This window comes from Equus quagga, chromosome 13, assembly GCF_021613505.1.
Source record: "Equus quagga isolate Etosha38 chromosome 13, UCLA_HA_Equagga_1.0, whole genome shotgun sequence".
Taxonomy (NCBI): Eukaryota; Metazoa; Chordata; class Mammalia; order Perissodactyla; family Equidae; genus Equus; species Equus quagga.
In genome coordinates, this window is record NC_060279.1 from 78,554,246 (window position 1) to 78,574,751 (window position 20,506).

The 20,506-nt window shown below is 46.1% G+C and overlaps 1 protein-coding gene across 9 annotated transcripts in view; it reads left to right on the forward strand.

Moving 5' to 3' along the window:
- Nucleotides 1–20,506, forward strand: part of BANP (BTG3 associated nuclear protein) — a 118,292-nt gene that overhangs the window by 17,150 nt on the left and 80,636 nt on the right. For 5 of the 9 annotated variants that reach the window (XM_046681785.1, XM_046681790.1, XM_046681792.1 and 2 more), the window contains exons 1-4: nt 9,747–9,862; nt 10,522–10,660; nt 15,000–15,091; nt 17,012–17,211. In XM_046681785.1, the coding sequence (XP_046537741.1) occupies nt 10,591–10,660; nt 15,000–15,091; nt 17,012–17,211 (362 nt within the window). In that variant the 5' untranslated portion in view covers nt 9,747–9,862; nt 10,522–10,590. Of the gene's footprint in view, nt 1–9,746; nt 9,863–10,521; nt 10,661–14,999; nt 15,092–17,011; nt 17,212–20,506 lie in introns of those variants that run through there. The other 4 variants (XM_046681787.1, XM_046681789.1, XM_046681788.1 and 1 more) reach the window with 2 other exon arrangements.

Sequence of the window (20,506 nt, forward strand, 5' to 3'; positions counted from 1 at the left end):
CCCTCTCCTTCCTTCTCTCTCTCTCTCTCTTATTTTATGGGCATTTCAAAATCTTTAAAAATTAACAAAATTAAAGATAAATGTGCAGTTCTGTGTTTCAGCTGATGAACAGCTCCTGGTGTCCACTGCTGACAGTCGATGAGCAGCCTGCTGTATTTTCAGTTACCAACCGAATGCGTCATTCATGTGAAGTTCACAGTCATAAACTAAATATATTTGTGACTTAATTAGGGTGCAGTCCTTATTGAACTCAGAACATAGGCACAGAGAAGTTTGAAGACCTTGGTCCATGGGGTTTTTTTGGTGTGTTTTTGAGGAAAATTAGCCTTGAGCTAACATCTGCTGCCAATCCTCCTCTTTTTGCTGAGGAAGACTGGCCCTGAGCTAACACGTGTGCCCGTCTTCCTCTACTTTATATGTGGGATGCCTGCCACAGCATGGCTTGCCACATGGTACCACGTCCACACCTGGGATCTGAACAGGTGAACCCTGGGCTGCTGAAGCGGAACATGTGAACTTAACTGCTGCGCCACCGGGCCGGCCTCTGGTCCATGATTTTTAAGTAGAAATGCTCACCTTCGTAGTTGTGCAGTGGTGTGTAACTCTGTAGGGGTTCTCTCACTAGATTATCACATGAGCGTTCACTGAGTGTGCCAGGCCCTGTGCCAGGCCATGAACACAATGATGGAAATTCCTGCCCTGACGGAGCTTATCTTCTAGTGGGGTGACAGGTGCTGAGCAAAGCGAGTACTTAGCCTATGTGGTAAGTTAGACCGTAAGTGCTTTGCGCTGAAGCAGGAAAGGAGAGCAGGGAGGTGCATGCTGGTGTGCGTTTTGTCGGGCTGTAACCCAGCATCGTTGGGGCAGAGGCAGTGGGTGGCAGAGGGGCCGGCAGATGTCGGGGTGTTAGGGCCCTGAGCTGGGCGCCTGCCTGCTGAGCTGAGGGGGCCTCCTTGGAGGGTCGAGTGAGCAGCAGCAAGGGCCTGAGGGGCACTGGGAGAAGTGCTGGCTGGTCCGCAGCCGGCTTCAGAGCGCCAGGTAAGCCATCTTGAGTAACAGGAAGCCTTTGGAGGGATTTGAACAGAGGGACATGGCCTGACATGTTTAACATGATCCCGGTAGCTTTTTAACTAGGTATTGGGCATAATTATGGGGCAGAGGCAGTGCAAGGAGACCCATGTGGAGGCCAGGGCACGAATCCAGACGTGAGGTGACGAGGCCGGAGCTCATATAATGAGAGAATTTGCCTAGGGATTGGGTGTGAGAGAGACAAGAACCCAGAGGGACTGAAGGCTTGTGGCCTGAGCAACTGCCCGTCGCCATGAATTGAGACGGAAAGTCTGGGAGGAGCAGGTTGGTTGTGGGGTGGGTTCAGTTTGGGCATGTTGAAATTGAGACCAGGCACCCAGGGGAGATGTCCAGCAGGCCATTTGCGGCGTGGATCTGGAGTCCACATGAGATGTCTGAGTCGAAGGGTGAACCTGCGCCATCAGCACATAGAGGGTGTTTCAGTGCAATCAGGAGGAGGTCCAGCGCCGAGCCCTGGGCTTCCATGGCTGGAGATGACGCAAACCTACAAGGACGGGGCAGCGCCAGCAGAGTGAAGTCAGACCAGGGAGGAGGACGGCTGTGGAGGAGGCGGAAGTGAGGCCGGAGCGGGCGCTGAGGTGGGCAGGCTGAGCGCGGAGAGCCCCTGGACGGGGCAGTTTGGTGGGTGGAAAGCAAGAGTCTGGTTGGGCTGGGTTTAGAGAGAATGTGAGGAGAGGAAATGGAGACAGCATGGATAGGCAACTTTCTGGGGAATTGTGCTCTGAAGGGGCACCAGAGGAATGGAGATGGAGGGAGGTGGGGAAATGGCTGCAAGATATGTATTGGGAATGACCCAGGAGGCTGATGCTGAGGGACCAAGAAGGAGAGTGCTCAAGTGTGGGCCCTGGGCATGACGAGGGGTGGACAGGAGCGAGGCTGCCACAGAGGGAAGGGGGAGGCTGCCACAGAGGGAAGGGGAAGCCAAGTTCATGGGAACTGATGGAGAGAGAGCAAGATGGGCAGCTGAACCCCAGGGAAGAAGGGACTGGAATTTGGAAGGGGAGAAGAAAGGATGATCCAGTGGTCAGGAGGATGGAAGCGTTCAGAGCAGGGACGGACGAGCAGTGGCCACAGCCTCGGGGGCGTCTGTGGGAGTGGTCATGGCTGTGGATGCACATGCATTGTGGGCTGAGAGATGGGTTTGAGGCAGGGGTGAAGAAGGTTCCTAATATTTATCAAGATTTGAGCAGTTGGCCTTGTCTGTATACTTATTACTTTGTTTTAGAAAAAACAATTTCACAGGTGATAAATAAATAATATGTGCTTATAGAAAATTCACCAATCCAGAAGGATTAAGGAGGAAGGTCAGCTCGTGTTATCTGTCCTCTCCTTCCCTCACGGGTCACCGTCAGTATGTGTCATTCCAGACCTCTGGTGTGCATTCACACACACACACACGGGATCATACCATACTGTTCTGCAGTTTTCTCTTTATGTTCCTTTCTCTGAGTCCTGTACTCTGGAGGCCTTTCCATTTGGTTCGTGTCATTAGGCCGGGCTCATGCACATTAGTGGCTGCAGCATTTCACAGCATGGGCGGCCATCACTCACTTTACTGTCCCCCTGAGACTGAGTGCTTGGCTTGTTGACTCTGGTTGGTGGCCCTTTTCTCATGGGCACCGTGGAAGCTGCTCTCTTCACAAGCCAGCTGGGGTCCTAACAAGTCACTGCTGTTAGAGACATTATTGAATATTAATCTCAGTCCAGCTGCTTTATGATGTTAAGACTGGACTATCTCCAGGACTTCTGAGAAACGGCAAATTTAACTTGCCAAAATGGCAACCGCATGTATTGCTGTGTTCCAGTTTTCTTGGGCTTGTTGCCCTAGTTTTTTCTATTCAAACCTTCACTGTTAGCAGAATTTTAAATGACTATCCTGGCAACAGAATCATTTTGAGTAAACAACTTGGATAACGTGTGGTGTCCTCATTTGGAAGAGGTTAGGATTCACGATTTTATGGTGAGCTTGGTTGGTGTCTTTTCTTAAGCCACTTGTAGAGCTTTTAGAAACCAGGAAAAAGCTTGACTTGGGCACTTGAAAACTTTCCACTAGCCCTTTATGAGAGGTATTAGCTGGAACCTGTGGACTCAGGGCCATCATGAATGGCCTATCCTGTCACTTAGGTTAAGCCTGGCTGCATGTGACAGATTCCAAATACCTCGTTTTAAAGTGTGTGGTTGGTTATTTTTCTTTCCTATAAGGAAGTGTGAGGCAGGCAGCCCAGGGACGTGTGGCAGTTCCATTGACGTGAGGGCCCCAGGCTACTTCCTTCTGGTTCCTTGTTTTGCCACTCTTGCTCCTTCTGTCCATCCACATCCCTGGAGTCCAGCAGCAGGAGGGCAAGTAGGAGGGCCAAGCCACATGCCAGCACTCTTAACGAGCTGTCCTGGGAGCTGCCATGCACCACTTCTGTGCTCATATCTCATTGGCCAGAATTAGTCATGTGGTCACAGCATGCTGCAGGAGAGGCTCAGGGGAGAGGCTCTGGTGGCCACATGTCCCTATAAATTAGGGCTCTTACAGTGAGCACCAGGGAGAGCAGGTACTGGGCTAGGCAGCCAGCAGTCCCTGGTGTTTGTGAAGCCTCTGGAACTTGACAGAATATTGTCCATCCGTGCTTTTTTCCTGGAAAAGGGTCCATAATTTTTTTGATTTGATTCTGAAAGCAGTCTGTGACTGTAAAATGTTTTAAATCCATCAATTCAAAGATTGGTTGGCTGGTATTATCTGAGGACTACCGCCTTGAATAAGAAATTTGGTGTATGCCTTTAGTAATCTTTGCTTTTGGTTCTTAAATTGGCAAAAGAAAGATCCAGTTTATGACATAAGTAGCTTTGATCGTCAAACTGCCCACCAGTTAGTCTGTGCTTAGACTGCATCTTCAGAGGACACTGGGTCAGCATGACACCTTGTCTCCTTACACCTGGTAGGCCTGACAGGCTCTCCTCACTCACTGCAGGTAGGTTCTGCCTGTTTCTCAATCCTGGAGGTTGAAGGTTGAAGAAACTCCCAGTGTTGAGCCAGGCGTGAGGGTTCAGAGACTTTTCCTGTGTATAACTGAGGTTGGAATGGAGACTTTCCCCCACAGTTTATGCCTAGATATTTAGTTGTATGACCATTTTTAAAAAGTGTGTTTTTCATTTTGAAAAGGTGATGAATGCACATGATAAAAAATGCAAATATTAAAAAAGGATGAACAGTGAAAAATAATTTCCTTGTCACCCTTTAGGTCCCAGGCATATTTTGTGTGTATCTAGCATATTTCTTTAAAAAAAAAAAAAGCTTGTTATACACATTCTCCTCCATTTATATTCATATAATCCTGCATCTTGGGAAGTTTTCCCTTAGATCTGCCTCATTCTTTTAAACAGTTTGGTGTTCCATTGTTTAGCTGTGCAATACTTTTTTTTTTTTAGCAACTCCCTGTTGCTGTACATTTAGGTCAGATCCATTCTTTGGCTGTGAAAAGCAGTGCCTTAGTTGTTTTGTTTTCTTTGGTATGTGGATCTTTGCACACATGTGTGAACCTGAGTGTTAGAAGGACTCCTGACGGGATTGACAAGGTCAGGGCTGTGACCAGTAACATTTGGATAGCTTTTGCCTGATGCTTGTCAGAGTTACACAGTTTACAGCCCCAGCAGAAGTGCAAGAGAGTGCCTGTTTCATCTGATACTCTTCCTGCACGGTGTCACACTTAGTGATTGTTGCCAATCTGAGAGTTGGAAAATGTTGTTGTGTTTAAATTCGCATTTTAAAAATGACGCAAGAGGTCGACTTCTTTTCATGTTTAAAAGCCTTGTGACTTTTTTTCTGTGAATTTACTCTATTTCCTATGCTCATTTTTGATTAGATTTATTAGTCTTTTTTTTCTATTGCTGTGAAAGAAGGAAATTCGCTCATTGTCGTATGTGTAGCAAATATTGTTTTCCAGTTTGTTTGAATTTTGCCTTTAAAAGCCCCTTTTATTAAATATAATGCAAATATAGAAAATGAGTGTTTTGTTGCTTCAAGTCACCTTTAATTTATGGGGACCTTTTGATCGCCCCTCACCTACATGCAGTTTATTTGCTGATTAAATGGTATAGTTTGCAGAGTTTCCCACAGTTTGAATTTTGATTTTGCATCGTGCGTTTCTGTGGTGTTGTCAGGCATGTTCTTCTGACCTCTGTGTTTCCTGTATGTTGATAGTATTAACTTGGGCATTTTCATTTGTCAGTTTGTTTTGGTGGCAGCAAACTGACCTCATAGGTGGTGGTTTGTTCTTCATTAAATAAGGCGGATCCTGGGATCCGTGTTTGGTTTTCTTAGTGATGTTAACAGCCACTGAAGCTCCACCACTAGATTCTTAACTCCTCAGGGACTGCATAAAGAGGAGTGTTCTTCATTTCTTTGCTGTGATACTTCCATACAGAGAAACTTTTTATTTTTCAGTGGTACAATTTGTATAGAAAGTGTCAACTTAAAAGCCAATTTGGAACCAGCCCTGATGGCCTAGTGGGTAAAGTTCAGCATGCTCTGCTTCAGCAGCCTGGGTTTGGTTCCTGGGCGCAGAACCATGCCACTTATCTGTCAGTAGCCATGCTGTGGTGGGAGCTCACATAGAAGAACTGGAAGGACTTTAAACTAGAATATACAACTATGTACTGGGGCTTTGGGGAGGGGAAAAAAAAAGAGAGGAAGATTGGCAACAGATGTTAGCTCAGGGCAAATCTTTCTCAGCAAAAAATAAAAAAAAGGAAATTTGCCAGTTATTTTACCCTCAAAATGAGTTTATTTGGGTATAGCCAAAAGAATTGCAACTTGGAATATGCATGCTACAGCAAACCATAGGCAGATCCAAAAAACAAAGGAGGGAGCTGCTTTTATAGAGAAAAGGAGGAGTGGGGAGGGGCTGTTCTAAATGAAAGACCATTGGAGGACAGTAACAGTTCAGGGCGGCAATGGCTTCTCATTGGCTGAGCTGCGGCATTTCTCACTGGCTGGGCTGTGGCCTTTCTCATTGGCTGAGCTGCGGCATTTCTCATTGGCTGAGCTGCGGCATTTCTCATTGGCTGGGCTGTGGCCTTTCTCATTGGCTGAGCTGTTGCTGGGTGGAGTGAAGTCTTCCCTCAGTAGTTAAAGTAGTTGTGCTTCCTGTGGAAGGTGCACGGTCCACCTCTTCCTGTTTGGTGTCATTGAGGATGTGTGATGGGGCATGAGAGCTCCCCCTACAGGCTGCCCTGACTCCAGTTTAGTTCAGATTTCTTTTATTGCGTTCCACAAAAGGCAGGATAAATGCTTGCTTCTTTCATCATTACCATTTTAAAAAGATTAATAACTTAGTTCCCTAGCACCCTCCAAAGGTGACCTTTTATTGGTATCATTTTGAACTCATGAATTTAAAAATATTTCCCTTTCAATCCATTGACATTGTTAACCTTCTTGATGGTCAATCTTTTTCATCTTTGGCCAGGAGGAGCTTCTTCAAGTTAGCCCCCGAGTCCTTTTGATATAACCCTGATATCTTTGGCAGCTTCCTTACGTCTGGCTTAACAAGATGTTCTTGGCTCATCTTGCATATTCCTTGCTTCAGGTGGAATCAGCCACTTCTCTAAGAAGCTCTGATTTCTTTTGGTGGGAGATGGTATTTCAACACCACAGTCTGTGCTCCAGGCATGTACATGGTTATCGGATTGACCACTGTTTCTACGCCTTTTTAGTGGACAGAGATAGAGTGTATGTCTAAACATATGTTCCCAAGTTCCTATTTCCAATTCAAATCCACAGCTCAAAGGTCTACTTGACCTCTTTTATCTGACCTTTCAGGAACATCGGGAATGATAGAACTGGGATATTCTGTAAGTCCTTATTTGCACACAGAACATTCTCAGAAGGGAGTTCCAACACTACCACTCAGTGTGACTATTGAAAATTGTTAAAATTTGTTTCGTATATGTTCTCCCAAATTTTCTCCCCACTTTTAAACAGTTGAATTGTATGTACATCATCAGAGCATATAGCCATTGCATGCTACACTTTCTCCTTTATATTCTTCATTTAGTCTTATTTCTACATGTAAATATAGAGTGTTCACCACTAACCAGTTTTTGTTGTGTCTTCTAGTGATTTTGGTTTTCTGAAGCATGTTTTCTAGCAGTTGCCTCAGGAAGGGTTTGTGGGAATACTATTCTCTGAGTGCTGTATGTTAATAAAAGTTTGCTGCCTTTGTACTTGAAAGTCATTTTGTCTGGATATAAAAGCTCACATTTTTTTCCCTGAGTATCTCAAATATGTTAAATATATTTTCTTCTGTCGTAGTTTGATGACCTAACTTTTTTCCATTATAAGTCACCTGGTCTTTTTGCCTGGCTGTCTAAAGGAATTTTTCTTTCCTTTAAATACTGTTTTTATTAGAATATGTCTTGGTATTGGTGGCTCTGCTTTTTTTTTCTCACCAGGTTTGTTTGTGGTGTGTCTTTTTCATAAGTAGTTTGAAACATCCCCTCCCCTCCCCACCTTCTGGAGAGTTTTCTTGAATTAGAGTTTCAGTGTTCCCTTTTGTTGCTTGCTTTGGTTTTCGTCTTTAGAGTCTTCTATTATACGTATGTTGGATCTGCTTTGCCTGTCACTATGCTACTTTTTCTTGAACTTTTTTCTTTCATTTTTTTTTAATTCTTAAAATTTTCATTCTTTTCTCATTTTGCTTAAGGCACAGTTTGTGCATTTGCTCTTGGATTTCTTCTAGATTGATCTTCATTTCTGAAATTATTATTTTTTAAAGTTCTGATTGTTTCTGAGTTCTGTTACCTCGTTTCTGAGTTTTTCTACTGCTGGTTTATGATTGATGATATCTTACATCATTTCCTTCACGTATTTCAACTTGTTTTGAATTTCCTTTTTTGAGGAAGATTAGCCCTGAGCTAACAACTGCTGCCAATCCTCCTTTTTTTGCTGAGGAAGACTGGCCCTGAGCTAACGTGTGTGCCCATCTTCCTCTGCTTTATATGTGGGACACTTACCACAACAGCATGGCTTGCCAAGCGGTGCCATGTCTGCACCCAGGATCTGAACTGGTGAACCCCCAGCTGCTGAAGCGGAGCACGCAAACTTAACCACTGTGCCACCGGGCAGCCCCTTGTTTTGAAATATCAGTATAGATTTTTCATCTCTTTTGAGGACATGTCTTTCTAGTATGCTTTCATCATCTGTAGCAGTGTTATTTTGCTCCACATTCTCTTTTAAAATGTTATCTGTATGTGAGATTTCACCTCAGTATTTTCTGTTCATTTTTGTGTGGCATTAATTTTCTTGAATTTGAAGGGAAGCTTGACTTAGAATAATTTTTCTAATTTCAGTGTTCTGAAGCTCTGTCTTCTGTTGATTTTAGGAAGTTTAAAAAAAATGTGGCAGCTTATTTTCTGAGCTTGCTGGGCTCTGTCTTTCTCTCTCGCCCTTAGACTTTCATTTTCCTCTTTCTGTTTCCCTGTCCTGTACATCTTGTATTCTATCCCCCGTCATCTCTTCAGTGTATTTGGCCTAGAAGGGAACTTCAGATGATTAGAGAGTTCATGGGGCCCAGAATGTTCTAGGCCTTCTGGACATGACTGCAGACCCCATTGCATTTGTCTGCTCTTGGATTGTGCTCACCTGCTGTTTTCGGCTGCTCTTCCCAGATTGACCCATTGCTTCTCTCTGCTCCTGCCTCACGCATGCTTCTGCCATGACCATCTCGTGGCTGTCAGTGGTGTGTCCCCACCCACTCGGAGTTTGGACTTCCTTAGGACACCTGACCACTCAATTTATTGTAGATGTTGACCTGGATTTGGGTTTTGCCCTCCTACTTGTTCCATGTGTCTTTACAAGGGGATTTGGGGAGATTAAAAATCTCTGTCAATGCCATCTTTCATAGTTGGATGTTTAAAGTGGTCAGTCGTAGTGCCTCTGAGGTTCTTTGTTTCCCTCCTGTTTGTCATCAGTCTCTCTTCTTTGTTAAGGACAATTGATGTTTTCTCAATTCATTCAGTTTTATGTGAAGTGGGAATAAACTGGGAAGAAAAACACCGTTGCCATTTTATTGATCATATGTTCAATTATATGTTTAAGCAAAAATGTTGTATTTACTCTAGAAAGGAGGATTTAGGACAGGAGCTTGGTTCCTCCTTCTGCAAATTGTTGTCCCTAAGAAATTCTGGAGCTGCCACCGTTTAAGCTGTAGAATTTAAATCTGGACAAAAGAGAAGAGGAACCATGTTATTTATAGGATTTAAGAACATGTGTGAAACCTGTGAATTTAATTTTGTGCCTGTTGGAACTTATCCATTAAAAGCAGCTGCCAGTAGACTCCTAGTTGAAACTAGATGATCTGAAAATTTTAATTCAACTCCCCTCTGCCCCACGGGAGTTGTGACTTGGGACAGTGAGCACTTACTGATGAAAGGAACTGTGCCACAGAGAGCTGAGTGTGTGGTTTCTGCCGTCAAGGAACATGTGGTCGGGTTGGAGAAAGACAGTTTATCCTGTAAACTTATTTTATATTTATTTATAATAATTAAAATATAAAGTATTATATGATAAAAATATTGTGGTGACATTGATTCCTCAGTTCTCCAGGGCATCCTGTTTTCACATACTGTGTCCCTATCTTTGGAATGACATGGCTTCATTTTTGTTTTGGAAGATAAGCTCTCTTTGGGCCTAATCAAAGTGTTTCAGGAGCAGGAAGAACGTCACTGACTGTTGCAGACACAGTGCTACGCCCGGGGACAACTCAAACCAGAGGCGGCCCCTGCCCTGGCAAGTGCAGTGGTGGGCGGGACGGCAGTGCCCCTGGGGCTGTGGCAGTGGGGTGGTATTGCATGCAGGTCTGCACTGGCAGCCAAAGGAAAGCAAAGCAGAGGCGCTTAGAGGGAGGGCGGTTTGAGTGGCAGAAATGGTGTGTGCGGACAGCCTATGTGGAAGGGTGCTTTGGGTCAAATTCGGGACGTGGGGAGGTGTGTTACTGGGGGAGACCAGCAGTGTGGTGGTTTTCTCGGGTGAGGTGTGTCTAGCAGGGGCTAGCACCACCACGGCCCTGCTCCGCGGGGAGCAGGCGAAGCATAGGCTGTGCTCTGTGGGCAGCAGGGGACTGCTGGAGATGTGGCTGGGGGATGACGTGTTCACGTGTTTTAGGAAGGGGACTTAGGAGGCGGTGTGAGGGGTGCATTGATAAAGAGAGAGGCTTTCAGGTAGGGGCTAGTGGGGTGGTTAAGACAGAGGCAATGAGCAGTGTTTTTGAGCTGTTTCTCAGTTCTCAGAGAACACTAACCTTTTGGTGGTTTGGGGCAACAAGAACCCTACATTAAAATCCACAGACGTTTGACATCCTCTTGAATACACATGATTAGCAGTTGCCATCATCTCCCAGGTCACAGTTATTAATCTCCCTCTCTTCTGTCTTTGGTTTTGTTTTACAGGCGATAGAAACCCGATCCTGCCTGAGTTTGGTTCTTGCTCATTGACTGGCCTCTCCCCTCTCCTTCTGGATGATGTCAGAACAGGATCTGGCGGATGTGGTGCAGATTGCAGTGGAAGACCTGAGTCCTGATCACCCAGGTACAGAGCTGGGGGACAGTAGGTGAACTGTGGTTCTCTCTGTTCTTTAAAAACCCAACAGAGCTCCCAGAAGTTTTCTTTCCTTTAAATAAAGCAAGAGAACAAGAGATGCATGCTCTGCGTGAGAAATGCAAGTCTTAGAGCGTGTAAACAATATTAGACCCTGCATCCATTCCCAGGTGGGTAGCCCTCCAGCACCTTCTCCGCTCTCCGTCTTCTGATGTGTGCACAAGCACGTCCAGTCTCTGCTGCCCCCCACCCCCACCTGCACAAGGTTCCACAGCCTTCTTCCTTACACCTCCTCCTTTTTAAAATTCCCTCTCGGCCTGTGTTGTGGCCGTCTTCCCGTGTTGGTGTGTACAAACTTCATTTTTTGACAACCACGTGGTATTCCCCTTGTAGGTGTATCCCAGTGTAGCCTCTTACACTGTTTGCACTGGTGTTCTTTTAAATACCCCCCTGCCGTAAAGATCCATGCGGGTATCTTGGCAGATGTTTTTGTAGGATAAGTTCCTAGAAGTAGAGTTGCTTTGTATGTTCAGAATTTTGATAAGACACTGACAGATCTCCTGGAAATGTCTTATTTTGTTATTCTTCCATCAACTGAATGTGAGAACAACTTTTTTCTTTTTTTGCATTAAAGTTTTGTGTGTTTTATATTGTGTGAAGTTTGATGTGATGAGTACACAGAGTTAGGTCACTGGGTGTTTTGGTTGCCTGGCTATTCTTTCTGGAATAGCAGAACTGAAATGCTGACTTTTGTTTTCCCCACAGAAAAGAGAATTTTCAGAAATCCCATAAGAAAGTATAATGATGTCTATCTTGTGTGATCTATTTGAAAAATAGAAAAAGTTCATTTGGAATTAGTTATGGTATGGAAAGAGAGTAATATAATATATAAAATACAAATAATTTGGGGGTTAAATGAGCTTTCACAAAGAAATGAAGGCGCTCCTTCAGAAATGCTATTCTTTGGTCCGTTTCCCCCTTTATTTTGCTTCTGATTGGTTTCTGAGCAGCACTCTTAACTGGCAAGATCAGTGTCAGATCACTGAACAAAGCCGGGGCATAGCGGTGTTGCCGTTTAACCAGAGTTTCTCAGTCAAAGCTGAGCAGTGTGGCTGGAGCGAGACCGTGCGGCCTTGGCCTCATGAGCCCCACACCTCAGACACCGCTGAACTTAAAGAAGCAGCAGCACTGTTGTTGGACGTAACAATTCTGAAAATATCTGTGCAGACTTTGGGAGGTGAAGGACAATTTCTTTAGACAGTACGTATTGCAATGTTATAAAAGAAAAATGTTCCAGTTACATAAATTTTAAGCATTTTTAGGACTATTAAAATTCTGACAGCTTACATCCCAAGTAAATTCTCTCTCTCTATAGATTGCAGTGCAAGGAAGGCTTAGCGAAATCATTTACAGTCTTGGTTTTGTTCCATCTCTGTTCTTTAATTAACTGGCAGCTACAATTTACTGTTTAATGCAAACCTACTGTGTGCAGGGCTCTCTGAGGCCTTCAACAGAAAGCCTGCGATCTCTGACCTAGAGGAATTTGCAGGCAGCCAGCAAATACCATAGTGCATTACACACGTTTGCACCCGGAGTGTGTTTAAGAGTGAGATTATTTTTTCCTCATCTCTAAAATATGACCTTTGTAATATTTAAAAGCATAGTTAAGCAAGTAGAAGAAATGAAAATTTCCCACAGTCCTAGCGGTAGAACAGCTTTTAAATTGTTGGAATGTACATCCTTCTAGTTTTTTCCAATTTCCATTTAAAGCAGAAATGTTTAGGTTCTTCTGACTCTGCACGTGTTCCGCATATGGTGACACTTATTCTACCTGTCTGCACCTCCCTAAGATGGGAGCTCTCATCAGGCCTGGCTTCCAGCTGGTTGCCATGGCTTTAAAATGAATGCTGGGTTCTTTAGTCTAAATCTAAAAGTAATGCACGCAGAATTATACAAAGCAGTGCAGCAAAGGATGAAGAAAAAAACAAACTCACAGTCCAATAGCCCTGGAAAGTCACTGCTGGAACCCTGGTGTGTGCATCTCAGTTGTCTTCATGGGCACATTTCCTTTTACACGTCTGCTTGCTGCCCTTACTTACAACCTTGAGGGACTTCACGCTGCCAAGGGGCACTGAGTCTTCTTTTCTGTAGTTACAAGAAACTAGCTGTTTGGCCCTGGGCAAGTCACTTAACCTCTCTGGACTGGTTTCTATTCAGCAAATTAGAAGGATTAGAATGATTGCCAGGTCTCTCTCTGTCCTCCCAGCCCTGGTCTAAATTACCAGTTCCTAATGGAAGTAAATAGGCTTTGACTAAGCTTCTGAGAATGTGTGTTTTGCTAACCACAAACACTTGTAGGTATAGATTTTTCCTTTTTCACTTAATGAGAACTCATTCGCACGCATTGCTCTGGAAAGGCCCCTGCAGCCAGGTCCATGGTGTGTGAGGCACAGCGCTTAGGTAAGCGGGTGCTTCTTGTTCTTGTTGGCCCTTGGCTGGTTCCTGCCAGGTAGAGCTTTGGCTAATTTACCTCTAGGAGATCGGTTTCTTGCTCTTGCCTAGGACCTGTGAAAGGTTCGTGTTCGAGCCCTAGGATGATTCACTGTCTTTAAATTTGAGACCTTTGAGATGAATCATCTGGTATGTATAGGCTGAAAGGCATTGACACTCTTTTTTAATCGAGATCTTCTTGGAAGCTCAGTATATACAGCCTGTTGAAGTGGAGGTGCTTTGACTGAGCTGGTGGCAGGGACCGCAGAGACCTGTGCTTCCCCTGTGCTTGCCCCCAACCTTCCCTTTGCAGATGAGGAATCCAATGCCAGCAGGATGTGCTTTGCCCACATCTGTGGATAGCCTTGTGTGTAAGGGGCTGGGGGGTGGTCTGCTCTGGGGGGAGGCTGCCACTGCTGGTGTCACAGTGTGAGTGGACATGAGTTCCGGTATCCAAGTGGGGCTGGATGGAAGGTGGATGGATTTCCCTGTGTGGAGGTGGCTGGGCAGATGGAGGTTTGGGCAGGGTTGAGGGGTGGAGCCGGGACGTGGCCAGACAGCACTGTCCAGGTGAGGCTGACATCGTCTGTCCACAGCGAGCTCATCCTGCTCGGCTGTACCGTGAATGTCTTGGACAGGTGGATGGATGATGTGCCAGTGTGTGCGTGCACCATAGTTTATGCTCTGTTGGTGGCCCCTCTCCCATTAGTGCTACAGTAACACGCTTCTGTGCATGTGTACACACACAGTATCATAATATGCGTGTTCTCTGTATATACCTATATAATCTGTATTCTCGTATACTGGCACTCACTTCTGTAGAATAGATTCACACGCTGCTATTACTGTTAAAAAAGTGAGTTGAAGCCATCAGCTGGGAGGGCTGGCCACGTGACAAGGCTGAGTGGAGAGGAAGGATGCAGACAGGTCTATTGATAGAGGACCCTGGCCCTCCCATAGGCGTCTGATGTTTGTGTCCACGTGTGAGCAGGTGGAAGGAGGCGAGGAGGAGCACACCAGGCAGTTAACATTGTGGCTTCAGGCCGGGAGGTGAGCAGGAGAAATCCTGTGGTGAAATGGAGAAGTACCCATGGCCCCACGTTCAACAGGAAGTGTTGAATATAGATTCTGTCCATAGTCGCCCACATGGACATGTTGAAAGACTGTTCGAAGCACAGGGTTGGGGTGTGCAGAGATGAGGTGATTGTGGATAGTTTTGGTCTTTGGTTTTGTGGTTATCTTTAATATTGTTTCTGTAGTTAATTTTAGACGAAAGGAAGGCATCTGGGACCATCTTGTGGCAGGCCTTGAATCTGTGCCGAGTTGCTCTTCCGTGGGGAAGCCTTGAGGATCAGCTGAAGGGTGCTGATGGGGACGCGTTGAGTCCAGCGGCACTGTGCGGTGGCTTCTGTGGAGCAGCCTGTTAAGTTGGAGACTGTCTGGTGACCAGCACCTAAGACAACGTAATAACCAGAGAGTGGTTTTGGTTTTGAAATGAGATAGCCAACAGGCAAGGCTTCCAGTTGGGAAGGAATCATTATTATTGATTAGGTTTCATCATGCCGAAATTCAGACAGGGTGGCGTAACAGAGCATTGAATGAGAAGCATATTAGGGACGTAATTTACCTGGCATCTCAGTTTTTCTTGAGATTAAGGAGATATCCTGTTTTCTGCCTGAGAATTTTAAGTTAAAACTGTAGAAAGGTAAAATATGAGAGGTTGCGCCGTTTCTCACATGACCTAAGGTGTCCGAGCTGTTTACTGTCTTGACATTAAAGCGGTTCCATGGAGCTTGTCATATGGAAGTTTAAGTCTTTTGTTTCTGCTGTTGGTTTCCAGTTGTGCTGGAGAACCACGTCGTAACAGATGAAGATGAACCAGCTTTGAAACGCCAGCGACTAGAGATCAATTGCCAGGACCCCTCTATAAAGGTAAAAATACAGCATATTTCATTATTTAAATCTTAGTTTCCTAGGGCTGCCATGACAAATTCTCAAAAACTGGGGTGCTTAAAATAACAGAAATTTATTCTGTCACAGTTCTGGAGGCCAGAAGTCTGAAATCAAGGTTGGCAGGGCTGTGTTCCCGCCAGAGGCTGCAGGGGAGGGTCCTTCCTGCCTTTTCTGCCCCTGGGGTCTCCGGACGTCCCTGGCTGTGGCCGTGCCCCTCCGTCTCTGCCTCCGTCTGTACACGGCCTTCTCCCCATGGGTCTGTGTTTCTTCCCCTTCCTCGTCTCTTCTAAGGACATGGTTGTTAAAGTTAGGGCCCACCCTAATCCAGGAGGATCTCATTTCAAGATCCTTGACTTAATTACATCTGTAAAGACTTTTTGCAGAATGTGACTGCATTTAGAGGTTCTGGGGATTAGGACGTGGATGTATTGTTTTTTCAAGTCACCGTTCAACCCCCTACAAAGTGTGTAAAGCTGCTTTTTCTCCTTGAAAAGTATGAAGAATAAACATCGTTTAGATTAAGATTGCTGCCATAGGAGGCGTCTTCCCCTAGACCCGTAACCTACTGTGGATGGAAGGAAAGTGACCAATTCGTGTGGCTGATATTTCCCACCAGTGACGAAGTACTTCTGCGCCTGTCATTTAAGTCCTTAAATTTTGGTTTGTTCCCTGTGGTCTTGGAAACCTCTGAGTCAGTCCATCAGTGATGTTGGATCTTTGGATCTCCTTGGCCGGTCTGGTGTTTACAGTCACATCAGCGCGTATGAGAAGTTTAAGAAAGCCAAGCAAGTGAAAACCGAAGTAACTTTTCCTGTAATTCCTCTATTTGTCTGGGGCATCTGTCTAGAAATATTCAGTTCCTGTTGTTAACAAGGAGGAGCAGCATGAGTAAACGGTAGGGCCCTGTCAGTGCAACAGAGGCTGGCCATCGTCCCGCCCGTGTGCTGAGGGCCCGGCCTGCTCTGAAGCTCCTCCGGGCCTCCTGCTCCCCCTGGGCTGCCCCCTTACTTCCGATGTGTCCACCTCAGGCACTTTACTCTGGTCAGTCAAGGGCACTAAAGAAGAATGGCAAATTCTTCGTGACTTTCAGCTGCCGGCTCGTAAGCCAGCCTGCTGCTAAATCGAGCTTTAAGAACTCGCTCCTAACCAGCACTCTGATCCCTGGATCACCTGGTAGGACCGGCCTTGGGTGTTCGTTGGTTTCACAGTACTAGTCTTACCTGAACAACACGCTTCCGTCTGTATCCTGTTGACTCTCGGCAGCAGTGGCGGCTGTGGGGAGTGAGAGCTTCCCCGTCTGGTTTGTGTATTTGATCCTCTTCTTGGGTTTGGAGTCATGCATGTCTCTGCTCACTGGGATTCATTGGACTTAGCAGTTGGGACTCAGCAGTGACACTGGAACCGGAGGCTGCTCTGCATGTCGGCCACTAGGTGGCGGGCTTGCTGTTCACAGCAACACGGGAACCTCGGTCCCACACGGCAACTCCAGGCAGTTGGGAATAATGTGAATGTGCAGGGCCGCTGGTTTTCAGGCCATTTTGAGGATAGGTGTAATCTATTTTCATAGTTAGGAAGATTTGTCTAGTTTTAAGTGTAAATTTACTGGTAAATAGAACAGCATCCTGAAGACTACATAAAGGTTTTGTGTGGACATAAGGTAACTAAGAGGCTCAGCTGCATGTAGGAGTAGAGCCGGGGCTGTGGTGTTCGTTTTCAGTACAAAAAGTTGAGCTTCTTACTCAGATGTTCCTGGCCTGTAACTAAAGAGCTGCAATGTGGGGATGGTTCTGTTGGAGTAGATACAGTTGAAATGAGGAAGGAGCTGTCTGGTGTTCCTTGGAATTGTCTCCTTCCAGTCCAAGATGTCCCTTCTGAAGTGTATCTTTGTTTCCCTTTCAGTCATTCCTGTATTCCATTAACCAGACCATATGCTTGCGATTGGATAGCATTGAGGCCAAGCTGCAAGCTCTCGAGGCGACGTGTAAATCGCTGGAAGAAAAGCTGGATCTGGTCACGAACAAGCAGCACAGCCCCATCCAGGTCCCCATGGTGGCAGGCTCCCCTCTCGGCGCGACGCAGACGTGCAACAAAGTGCGATGGTAAGAACAGATGGGGCGCGGGAACGCCCTCGCCGGGCTCGCAGCTGCTGACTCAGTTGTTCTGCACACGAGGGGCTCTGCCCCAGCGGCATCCTCACCGATGTTAGTTGGGCCAGAACCACACACACGACATTTGCCGAATGACTCAAAGTCATTCTCAGCATTTTCTTTTTGACATAGACCAGACTGGTGCATCTTTTCTTTGGAACTAACCCACCAAATCTTTGAAGATGTCCATTTGTTTGTTCTTTCCTTTTCTATCTGGCTAGTCTTTAGGTATTTTTCTTCATAAGCAGTGTTTGTAAATTTCACTTGAGTATATCAAACTTTCCATTCACATCTGTAGTTCTTACTGTGCCTATTTTTTAAAATCTTTAGAACCTAATCGTAGTGAGATGTGTCGTAGTTTATGTGCCGTTTGAATTGAAACTTGATGGAGAGTTTAGTTAGATTGGAAGGATGTCTCCTAGTCCTTGCCCTGTTTATAGATGCGTCAGTCCAAGGCGCCCCTCAGATGCTGTAGCTTCTGTGAACAGCTCCCACGGGGCTCTGGGCAGCACTTTCCATCAGTCCTGTTGGTGTTTTTATCCTTTTCCACAATTGGCAACACCAAAGTCACGTTGGTGGCGGTGGCACAATCTGTCTTTGTACTTGCTGAGAGCTCGCAGCATTTTCATTGAGGGCTCTGCTCTCTCTGGACCGACTGCTGCCTCCCGCCTTGTGTGTCTCGGGAGCGAGGGCGGTGGCTCGGTCGGGTCGGGGCGCATGGCAGATGCAGAGCAGTGTGAGCCACAGTGAGCTGGATGGATGGCGGCCGGCCCTCCTGCCGGCGTCTGCTGGGTTCCGCCTGCCCATGTGCTCTGGGGACAGGAGCAGCACTAGGGGCTTTGTGGACTTTTCAGGGAAATGTGGGATCGAGGAGGGGTTCCTGGTTGTTTTTGGGATGCTCCTGAACATGCCCCAAGTTCAAGGTGACCAGCTGTCCTGGTTTGTCTGGGACGCCTGTGGGTGACGGGTGCTGTGTGGCATAGTTACTCTAGCCTCCTCTAACTCTCCAAAGTGTCCTGCTGTGTGTGTGTGACACCCTGCACGGCCCCAACACCTGCTCTCCAGTTGGGGGGCACTCCAGGCTCTCTGTCCCCAGGGGAAGGTGGGGTAGGCCGTGGTGTTGCTCTGAGACAGGGCCTTTCACCTGCGTCCGTACTGTGTCCTAAAGGATCACCAGGTATTTTCTCAACATCTGTGAGCAGGTCCTCTGTGCAGGCAGTGAGGCTCAGACTGGTCAGACCCAATCCCTTTTTTTTTTAGAATAATTTTTTCGTAATGCCTTTTTATCCTAAAATGCAATGTTTAGAAAATATAATTTTAAAAATTAATATAATGCATTAACTGTAATGTAGGGAGAAATAAAAGGATAACAGTGTATAGTAAAATAGCATGTATTTTAAGGTGTGAATGGTTGAATGAAATGCGCAAGGAGGCAGGGAATAGGCCAGATGCCTAGACATCGTGTGTCGGGTCCTGGACCAGGAGGGCTGTCCCCCTAGGGACTCTGATACTGCCTGGTGATGGAATATTACAGAGTGATGAGCGGTTCTTGATGAAGTTTCAAGTAAAGCAAGGTATACTTTTCTCTAGACTTGAAGAATAGTTGAATTCCAGGAAAATTCAAGTTATATTAAAATTATCCAAGAATATTTTGTGTCTAAATGTAGAAGGGAATAAGATTTTGGGCTCAGAGAATTAGAAGCCTGCTTTTCACTCATGTGAATGTGTGGGGCATTTGAAATTTGTGCAGGAAGAGTTTTTGTTAGACAAGACAGTCTCATGCATTGAAGGATGTTGTAACCTCCTTGAGCTATACCCACTGAATCCCAGTGGTAACCAAATATGTCCCACTGGATTGCAGAACGTCCCCAGTTCTCCTCCACTGAGAACTATTGCTCTGAACGGTAAGAGAAGAGCAGGTGACACACTTCCTGCCCGTAAGTAAGAGCCGGCATATTCTGAGGATGGTCCTCCTTAGTGGTCTGTCGCTTCTCATCTGTGTCTGGAAGAAGTGATCTTCCTGAGTCGGGGGAAGTGTTGGAAATCTGTCCATTCAGGCTCCACTGTCAGTGCTTGCGCTGCTTCCATCAGGGTCGGGTGGCCGAGGACGAGTGCGGACGCAGCTGTGTTTGGACCTTGAGGATGGCTTGTTTTGGGATTCCTTCTGTGTTGGGAGCAGGGCATGTTGGGAGGAGAATAGGCTTCTGCTGTCACGAATTATCCTGGTTTGAACCTGCCGGGTGACCTCGGCCAAGTGGTAGTCGTGTTGAGTCTCAGTTTCCAATTTCCTCATCTGTAAGAAGAATCCTCTGGCCCGGTGACTGGGCTTGCTCCCGGGCTCGTCAGCTGCAGGTTTCTCTTCCAGTTCTGGTGATGGGACTGCCCCCGCACACTCACGCCGGGGGTGGGGAGAGGTGGGCACTGCCTCTGGGAGCTCGTCCTTCCTGGCTGGTGTGCATGATCCTCTGGGGTTTGAGTTGTCAGATGACGGAGCTGCTCGCTTGAATGAAGCCATTTCCAGGCTGCACGGGGCCACTGTCTCTCCGGGGCCACTGTCTCTCCGGCTGCCTTCAGTGTTCAGTGATTGCCGGACTACAGGAAGACACCGTTAGCAGCTTTCCTGGTCAGGAATTCCGCCATGCTTCCCTCTGCCGGGGGTGGAGTTTATCAGTTAGAGACCTGCTGTGGTTTCCTCTGTGTGTGTTAACGAGTGGTAAAATAAAAGTGAAGTTTTCTAAAATTCACTCAGATGTATAATCTAGTTAATCCAAATCAGTTAGGTTTTCTGGTTTTAAAGAATTGTATTGGTGAGATAAAATCAACCCATTACAGAATGCACTTATTGTATATTGGCACAAGCTTTATTAATATTGTAATAAAACCATTACCTATTAAGTTAATGTCAGTTTACAGAAGGAAAAATCATTCCTCTGTTTTCCCATAGGCGTATTTTTTTTTTAAAGATTGGCACCTGAGCTGACAACTGTTGCCAATCTTCTTCTTCTTTTTTTTCCTTCGTTTTTCTCCCCAGTTCCACCAGTACCTATCTGTATATTTTAGTTGTGCGTCCTTCTAGTTGTGGCATGTGGGACGCTGCCTCAACATGGCCTTATGAACAGTGCCATGTCGGCGCCCAGGATCCGAACCCTGAGCCGCCGCCGAAGCGGAGCATGTGAACTTAACCACTCGGCCGTGGGGCCGGCCCCTCCCATAGGCATATTTTAAATAGGATGTGTATTAATGATTT